The 9,922-nt window shown below is 32.6% G+C and overlaps 1 protein-coding gene across 1 annotated transcript; it reads left to right on the forward strand.

Moving 5' to 3' along the window:
- The first annotated feature begins 3,795 nt into the window (after nucleotides 1–3,795).
- LOC133871035 (ethylene-responsive transcription factor 2-like) lies at nucleotides 3,796–4,667 on the forward strand. The gene has a single exon (XM_062308377.1). The coding sequence runs from the start codon at nucleotides 3,852–3,854 to the stop codon at nucleotides 4,584–4,586; it is 735 nt and encodes a 244-aa protein (XP_062164361.1). The 5' UTR covers nucleotides 3,796–3,851; the 3' UTR covers nucleotides 4,587–4,667.
- The last annotated feature ends 5,255 nt before the right edge of the window (nucleotides 4,668–9,922 follow it).

The raw sequence follows: 9,922 nt of genomic DNA on the forward strand, positions 1-9,922 counted from the left end.
ATGTAGAAGAGACCCCCTGCACATCACCACTGTGAAATTATTCCAACAAATGACTCAAAACATGGACCAAATTAATCATCATGGCCCAGCTCCAGCGAATGAAACCACAAGTATCTCACCTATAACGCCTAGAATTAATAAATGCATTATTAAGCATTATCCACGTGATGCAACTACTATTACCTTATAATATTGCAGCATAATTAATGTTCTAAGCCTCAGAGAATTGATGTCGTTCACTTGAAATAAAGTTAGTACTCCTAATATACTATCGCGGCCGGGGAGAGCATATGGTAAATGGTGTGGTCAGATAAGGAAGTGACAAAAGGGCGGCAACTTAGGGCTATGTCATGATCCAACGCTGATCTGTTGATGTTACAGATGAGAGTTCGCATGAAGCAAAATTTTGGTGCCAAGGGAAATCATGTCCAACTAAAAATCTTATCGACCACTATTATAGTGTGCTCAAGTAAGAGATGAAAGCTTGCATTGGGGTGGATCATACCATAATTAATAATGTGCACCCTCAACCATGTAATTATCTTTTATGGGTGATACGTTTTCATGGAAGGTGTCCCTGGATAAGGGAGGGAGAAAAGACAAAAATTTTCAAGAGTTGCGTTGCTTGCACGTTTTCCTTCACTTTTTGAACCCTAAACGGCTTCTCCCATGTGATCAATACCCTAAAGGGATTATCACCGATATGTTTATTTCAATTTTATTCGGTTTCAAAACAAGGGATAAAAATACAAGAAAGTTGAGAGAGGGTGTCTTTCTCAATCAGTGTAGAATGGATGCTTTATGCGGACTGTGAAGTTTACCTAACGGGGTGGGTACAATGATTGATTTTGGGAGGGGTTAGAAAACAGAGCATAGTGCTTGGAAAGGTGCTTTCGCCGTGTGGCAAGCCTTGCTCATGACCACCCCGGATCACCTTCTTTTGCCCAATATCGATACGACAGGAGAATTGTAGACCCTCCTGGTTTGTTAAAATTACAAAAAATGATACAAGAAGTCATGCCAGTGCTTCTGCATATCGGAAGATGTCCCTGCTATGCCTTCCGTCTTTTACACGGTTCATGGATGCTCTCAAAACAAGATAGGATTGAGCGTACAAACGAAAGGGAAACATGAATTGATCGTACAAATCACAAGGTATGTCGTGATTTGTGCTTTACATGTCTTTAAAATATTGAGCACTTCTGCCGACACATGCAGTTGAATTTTCCACTCTGCCCCAAGCTAGGAGCGACGGTCTTTGTTGCATCAGTGAGTCAGGAGGGCAATGGAAGAGTGAGGTGAAATCAGGAAATTACAGCAAGATTTTGACAAAGCAGATAAGGAAGAAAGCAACACTTTCAGCATTTTAAAAGTTTGTCATCATCGATCATGCTAGATCGATTGTCAAATATAGTGTGTCAATTGTTATTAGGTTTTAGAAATTATTGTAGAAGATTATAAATTTTATTTATTTACTTATTTTTTTTGTTAAGTAATTCAAGGAGAGGATCGATGAGGTGTATAAGAGTTCATGAGTCCAAAGTTTTGGTGTCAATGGTATTAAATATTCGTTATTTATTCTAAAAGCTTGGGAGATTGATGAATTTAATCATTTAATTAATATTTTAACGCCCCATCTCGCGTACGTGTGGGCTTAAACTCTCTCATAATAAAGACTTTGTTCGAATTTAGAATTTTTACTCTGATACCATGTTAAATCAGCACTTATCTCAAAAATTTAAGTTGAGAAGAAATAATAAATTTAATTATTTAACAAATAATATTGACCAATCTTGCATAGTAGAGCTGTCCAGCTCCATCTTAAAAGAAATATTCTGGCTTTTATTTAAACATCATCTCTCTGTAGACTGTAGCTACTTTCTCCCTTCACTGGGTAGATTCCATTCACCTTTTTATTTTATTTTTTGTGTTCAAATTGTAGATTCCATGGCAATGAGTAATAGAGAAAGGAGTGAAGAAGAAAAAGTTCCCACCCCACACGTTATGGAAATAATCCCAATAAAATTGCAAAATTAGATTAACTAAATTTATATATTACACTACTATCTCATTATGCTAATATAACATTATCAATCAGTCATATATTATTATGACATAAACACCATACCAGTGCAGCATGGAAGAGTGATTGCCCATCCAAGGGCAAAAACCTTATCGTATCGAACACCACCATATACAATTGATTGATTTAAAGATTGACAATAACATGTCAAACTTAACAAGATAATGATAAAATAATGATGTGGTATATAGCATTTAACCCATAAACAATCAGAAACCTTGGCATTTTAAAGTTGTTACGAGGAATCTATAAATAAATAAATAAATAAAAAACCAAAAAAGTTGTTAAGAGGACTACCACCGTGATTGGACAAGCAATAAAACAGGCGCATGCAAGTGGATTGTTCCTCTGGGGTCTCCTTCCTTCCCTGCTGGCGGACCTCAAAACTTCAATAATAGGTGGTGGGGGGGACATAACGTACCCTGTCACTACTCCCGACTGGGACTATTATCCTTAACAATTTTGGTCTACTTGTCACAAATACTAAATCTAATTTACAATTTATTATTGCTAGAATATTATATTTGTGTGTAAACTGCCCATTTATCAAGTGTCCTCACTTTTTTTTTTTTTTTTCTTTCTTTATGTAAGAAATATTCTTTTTGCACCTGCAATGCTTTGATAATTCAATACTTTAGAGCCATAACTTGATCAATAAACATCTTAGTTCTGGAAAAAAAGAAAAAGAAAAAGAAAAAATTCAGTTAGTATTCATTTTCAGTAACGTCCTAATGAATGAGAAAACCTCAAATAAATTATTTCATAATTTTCAATAAACTTTTACGGAAAATTTCAAATTTAATTTATGGTTTCATGCGATTTCAATTTACTTTTTATATTTCAAAAATTGGCAATCCACTTGATGCGGGTAATTCGCATTTTTCAAATGGCTTATTCCTTGAAAAATGATTATGTGGTTAATATCACACGATCAATTGAAATTTCAGAAGTGGCTGAATCACTTTTTAAAAGGATTTTTGAAAGTGGTCTAACCACCTTTACTTTGGGTGGTCGGGCCACCTTATTTTTAGTTTTTACTTTTTAACACGTGACACTTACATTATGTCTATAATGTGACAAGTTGATTATGCGATAATCCTGTTAATGCTTCACATTGTTTTCAACGAAAGAATATATATATATATATATATAAAACTGTAAATTGTTGACTAATATTTATTCAAAATGCATGTAAGAATTACATACTCTAATAAAAAAAAGAAAAAAAAAAAAGGAAGTAAGAATCATATGCATTTATTTTTATAGATATCAATTTAATAAATAGAATTGGAACCAATTAAAATTGCATGAAATCCCAAAAATTTGGCCAAAATTTTTCCTTTTCTTAATTACTGACTATGAAAACAAAACATTATCATGATTTGAAAAAACCCAAACCATATATATCCAAGTTTAGTTGACAAATGTACATCACAGATTGAATTCCAATTTCCAAGTAGTTCACTTTTTATGCACCGTGTCTCGCACGAACGTGGCGCATATCCGACGTAAGCAGATTACTTCAGCTGCTCACCTGCGACGAAATCAGTCACGTGACTGACCATCACTTCCTCCCATTTGCCCACTTGCTCTGCTCCACGAAAATGACAAAGAAACTCAAATAAAAAAAAATAAAAAATAAAAACAAAATAAAAATCTTACCCGCTATAAATATTAAATAACCTTCAAAACCTTCTTGCTTCAAAATAGTTTCTTCCTCTTTTATTACACCAAAACTCAACCTTTTTAGGCCTGAAACCACACAAACATGAACGGAGCTACCTTGGGTGAGTTTAGTTTTCCTCATCTTAGTCATCGAAGCTCAGGCTTGGGCGGTCTCTTCCCTTGCTTAACTGAGCAGTGGGGAGACTTGCCGTTCCAAGTTAACGACTCTGAGGACATGATTGTCTACAATTACCTACGTGATGCCGTTAGTTTCGGCTGGTCTCCGTTAGATTTAACGGCGACCAACATTAAGGAGGAGCCAGGAGACTTGTTTGGGCTGGCTCCGATTACGGGAGCCGAGCCGATGAGATTGGCTCAACGAGATGCTGTGTCTGAGAAATCAAGGAAGCACTTTCAGAACGGTGACCAAAAAGTGATCACGACGCATTACAGAGGAGTGAGGCGAAGGCCGTGGGGAAAGTTCGCGGCTGAGATACGGGACCCGGCTAAGAACGGCGCGAGAGTGTGGCTTGGCACGTACGAGACAGGCGAGGAAGCTGCGGTGGCTTATGACCGAGCGGCTTATAGGATGCGCGGCTCCAAGGCTTTGCTTAATTTTCCAAACCGGATTGGGTCGGGCGAACCCGATCCAGTGAGGATCACGGCCAAGCGCCGAGAGCCTGAGCCGGCCTGGGATGGCGGCTCCTCCAAGAGGCCGAAAGGCTTGGCGGCTAAGGAAGCCCAGTTGGAAATGGCGAGAGACTTGAATCTGTTTCAGCTGGAACAACATATGGGTGGCCGCCCCCTTCCAATTTCTGAGCAATTATTGGTTAATTAACTTAAGAATTGGAATCTCCTACATGGAAAAAAATAAAATAAAATAAAAAATCAGGGACTTGTTTGGTCGGTTATGTACAAAGTGAGGTTTTGCAAATCCCATTTTTTTTTTTTTTTTTTTTTTGTTGTTGCTGCTGCTGTGTGTGTGAAAGAGTTAAGTTGGTAAGATAAAATGTAAAATGCAGTGTTATTAACCCCAAGTACCAAAATTATGGCAATAATGAAGTGAAAAATGAGAAATCCTTTTGTACGTACCCTTACTTTTCTTCTTTTCTTTGTCTGCCTCTTTTTGGTGTTTAAAACAAGTCTATGGGAAAGCGCCCGTGAAAGTAAGTGTCGTCGTTGCACTGCAGTCTGGCTATGAACCTGGAAAATATCTATAAACACAAAAAAAATAAAATAAATTTTTTTTTAGAGGGGTTGGTATAGACTTTCGTCAATTTTTGAATGGAAGTACTATTTTCGCCTTTCGCCATAATCAATGTACTATCTGTGATACCAAATAAACTACATGAAACAAAAAATAAAGACGTTAAACTACATGGAGGTCAAATGTATTTAACCCTAAAAAAAAATAATTACCCTAAGAAAGGATTAAAAAGGATCATGTGAGGCACTCATGACACCCGAGTTTAAGTATTAGCAAATTAAAAAAAAAAAAATTATAATATTCCCAATTCGTAGAGCTTTTGTTTCAATGATGTAAAATTGTAAAACATAACAAAATCAATGAAGATAAATATTTTGCCGTTTGGATTGTGTATAAGGAGCTCTTAAAGTGTCTTTTCTTCAAATACAATTTACAATTTTGAATCTAAGGCTGAAATACTAGTGTAACCATTTCAACAAATGACTCAACCCAATCATATTTTGATTTTAATTAAATTATAATCAGTTTTATGATATTTTATCAACTAATCAAAGTTGATCAATCGTTTTGTTTAGAGCATCTTCATCAATAAGAGTTATTTTAGCTGCTAAAAAAACCTCTCTTTATTTTAGTTACTCATTTTTCATTACAAATTCTAACAATACTATCTATTTCACCATTTACTTTATTTAAATATTGTTTTTTTTAATTATATTTTTCACCTTTCGCATTTTCTAAATATTATTATATTAGTCTAAATTGCTACTGAGAAACTTTTATTTTGAAAGCTCTGTTGGAGAGGTAAATTATCCGATAATAGTTAAATATAACTATTATAACCAATTTAAAAGTTCTGCCGGAGATCGATGCTCTTACATCATTTTCTATGGTATTTGAAACCATAGATTCTTTTTGCACCCTACTTATCATTATTTGCTTTTTGTATCTCTCTCCTCTTAGAGCATTTTCATCCGGTTAGTCAAATGCTATTTTGGCTAGTTGAAATGTTAAAATAAGAACAAAATGAATTGCATCCGGCTCAGTCAAATGCTATTTTGGCTAGTTGAAATGTTAAAATAAGAACAAAATGAATTGCATCCGGCTCAGTTATTTGAAGAAAAATTTAGCGAGTCGTTAAAATTGTTCGCTCACCAAATATATATAAAGTATTTTTGAATCTCTAACATTTTCACTGCTCTCAATAAAGAGTAAAAAAATTCTTAAAAAAGTATATTTAAATAAGATAAAGAAAAATACAAAACTAGAGAGTCGACTATAATTGCTTTGAAAAAGGGAATAACTAAAATAATAATAATAAAAAAATATTATTTCAACTAAAATAAAAATAAAATTTATTTAGCCCAATGTGAATGTCCTTCCACTTTTTCTCCATCTTATTAATTAAGAGCATAATTGAGGCGTCATTTCCGTAGTAGCATTTTAGCACGTCTTTTGAATGAAAAACAAGAGAAGCAACGAAAGAAGTAGGTCCTACGCCTGTGGGTCCAACGTTTGTTTTCTAAACAACATGTTTTGTGTTGTATTTTGCGGAGCATTTTCTTTTGAAGCGTGAAATAATGTTCTCTTTTTCCCACACAGGAATTGAAGGAAGGAAAGCGATTCAAAATGTAAATGCAACCTCTTACGTCTTAATATGAAATGATATGATGTTTTTTCTTCACTAGTTTCCAAGTCTCCCATGTCTGATGTCCCTCCTTCCCATTTTTTTTTTTTTTTTTTTTTTTTTTTTTTTTTGTGGTAATTTTCTTAATGTCTCCAAAAATTTTGAAATTTAATTTGTGAGGTCGCTACTTCACTAGAAAGCTACTTGTGGAAATTATATGGGCCATGGGTTTTATTTTTAATTTTTGGGCATTCTTTTATTCTTCGATTATTATGTTTTTGGATGTTTTTAGAATTGGATACACGCCTAAAGCATTTAGAGTCCGTTTGGATTTGCGATTTCAACAAGTGCGATTTAAAAATAGCGATTTTAAAATGTTCAATTTAAAAAAGTGATTTTTAAAAACGCAGTTAAGCGTTTGACAAAATCGCATGTTAGCTTTTTAAAATACTGCGTTTTCAAAAAACACCCCATTACCTGCGATTTGAATAAGCACTTTTCTGCGTTTTCAAATTGCAATTTTTTTTAAAAATAGTTTCCAAACAGTTTATTTTTTGCGATTTGGTTTAAAATTGCACTTTTTCTCTACGAAATCGCAATCTTAAACGCACCCTTAAAGTGTGAAATTCGGAATTCTTGGATCCTCTATAATTATTTGATCGAATTTAAAAAAATTCAGGCAGTTGTTTATGATAGACCACTTATGGGATCCTCATCTACTTGAACAAATAAAAATTGAGCTGTCTAACAACTTATCTGATCAGGTCAGTTATATAAATAGTATCTCACAATCATCTGTTCGAATTCTCTAAATTTCGAACAAATAATTGTCGAAGATTCTTATAATTTTCGTTTGGCAATGAAAAAGAATATTGATTATTTTTTACTTTTTTTTTAAATAAATAATATTTTATTCAATTTTTTCAAATTTTATTTTACAAAATCAAACTTCAAAATTCACACAATAAATTAAAATTAAATTCTGATTCCAAAAATTTCTACATCCAAACCGACATGCTAATTGCACCTAAAAAAAAAAAAAAACACGTGAAAGGAGGAAAATCATGGTAATTGGCGCTGGGAGTCGTGGCAAATGGTGGGACACAGCTGGAGAAACGTGTCTTTCAAAAAAAGAGAAAAAAAAAAAGAAAAAGAAAAAAGAAAAAAGAAAAAAGAAAAAAGAAAAAAGAAAAAAGAAAGGGGTCACAATGTGTCCGTATTTCAGTGTTATTTTGGTATTAACAGTTCAATTTTTTTATTAGATATTTTTTTTTTTTTTTTTTTTTTATTTTTTGTAAATTGATTAGATGAATTTGACACCTTGTGTTATCAATATTTATAAGTGGAGACTTCCGTTAATTTTTTATCCAATAAATAAATGCGGTGATTATAAAATTACAATTATACAATTAATTAAAAAATTAAACAAAAAGCAGTAAAAAAAAAAAAACGTGTTTGATGATGCATGTTGTTAGGTCCAGAACCACACAATTGCAACTACGACGACCAACTTAATCTGTCTTTATACGGTCGTGCATAGGGTTGGGCATAAACTGGTGGATGGTGGGAAGTAGGAACAAGGAAGTGGGTAAGTGCCCACCAACCCCTAATAGCAGACCTATAATCCAAGAGCAAAAAGGTATTATTTGGTTTTCTAGTTTGGTATAGATATGTTAAAAAAAGAAATAAATAAATAAATTTGGCACCTCCTTCAAATTATGCTCAATGACGGTGTTTCATATAATACAATTCATTCATTAACATATATGTAATGAAATTTTTAGCAATTTCTTTAGTAAGCTATAACTAAGAGTGTGAAAAAGTACTCATTATTGCCGAGGTCATAATATAGAAAATCGTATTTTTATTAAGAATTTAAAATTTTGTAGGCTTGTCAAGGGCCTCTCGATCACATGTTAAGCTAGGTTCGCCCTGACTGCATGAATTTGTTTTTTGGATAATTAGATACATATGAACTAAAATGCCAAAAACTCCTATTAAGATTTAGATGATTATGTGGAATCAATAGCAATTTAGGAGTGAGTAATCATGCTCATTTCATATTAATTAACAATTTAACTTGACGTTTTAATTTTAACCACTTAAAAAAATACGTGACGTCAAGTCGTCAACCAATATAAAATATTTATAATAAATAAGTATGAAGAGAATAGCATTACTCATAATTTAGAGGATCTTTGAGTTATCAAATCAACCAAGATTTAGATGAATCTATATATCTTTTCATACTAAAGGTAAGTCATGAGTGCACATGCCTAAAACGTTGGACATTGGGATCTCATATTTGTCAAAAATATGATAAGGAAAAGGAAGGTAATTAGGGTCATTATTCAATAGGATAGATTATTATCATCATTTTATTTTAGGCAAGAGTTTGGTCATGCGCCATAAGCTACGAGCATACATATCAATTATATGCCATTAATTATTTTGTAAGTTAGATTTCAATGAAGATTTTTTTTTTTTTTTTTTTTTTGAGAGAAAGACAAAATTAAAAGAAGTTGAATAAAACTTTAGTAGAATTCAAATTTAGTAAAACAACCCAAACATGTATTTCAAAAATAAAAATAAAAATTTGTGTTAACCAAACATGCCATAAAAAGCTCGGAACTATTTTACGTGCTACATTTGTTTTCCTTCTATTAGGGTTCCCCTAAGTACCCTCAACAATTTAAATTAATAGATTTTATATATATATATATATATATATATAAAGAACAATATAAATTAATGAAGGGGTCGATTAGTCGGTCTTTATAATAAACTAACTTCAATGTTTTGAGATATTTTCCGAATGTCAATCTCGCTTTTTAGAAAAGGAACATTCTGGTTAGACATGCACAATCGTTTGACTTTGGTGTGAACTAAGTTTTCATATTTGTTCCTTTCACATGAATAATTTGATTCATTTTCTTACTTTTTGCAATATATCAATTGTGGTATGAATCCATTTATGCATTTAAGGAATGATCATTTAGTTTCATCGATCTCTTAGAATTCTACACACTAATGTCATTTTTTTTTTAAAATTTCTGTAACATTAATTCATGTAATATATTGATGTGTGACATTTTGATTTATGTCCTACCTTTTCATATTCTTTAACCTCTTATTATAATTCTATATCTATAAAAATGAGTATTGAGTAGTATGTAAAACACACAATAACATACAATAATCATACATAGTTCTTGAAGAACTAATTTCACATAATTTCTTTATCTTGTTTTGTAATTTTTTTTTTTTTTTTGATTTCACAATAAATTGATATTTGTTAAAAAAGGCTCAAATTTCGTCAGTTTTGGTGTAGGCCGGAATCGGG

This window comes from Alnus glutinosa, chromosome 6, assembly GCF_958979055.1.
Source record: "Alnus glutinosa chromosome 6, dhAlnGlut1.1, whole genome shotgun sequence".
NCBI lineage: Eukaryota > Viridiplantae > Streptophyta > Magnoliopsida > Fagales > Betulaceae > Alnus > Alnus glutinosa.

Coding starts and splice junctions, on each gene's coding strand:
- LOC133871035 (XM_062308377.1), top strand. CDS start 3,852: ATGAACGGAGCTACCTTGGGTGAGTTTAGTTTTCCTCATCTTAGTCAT.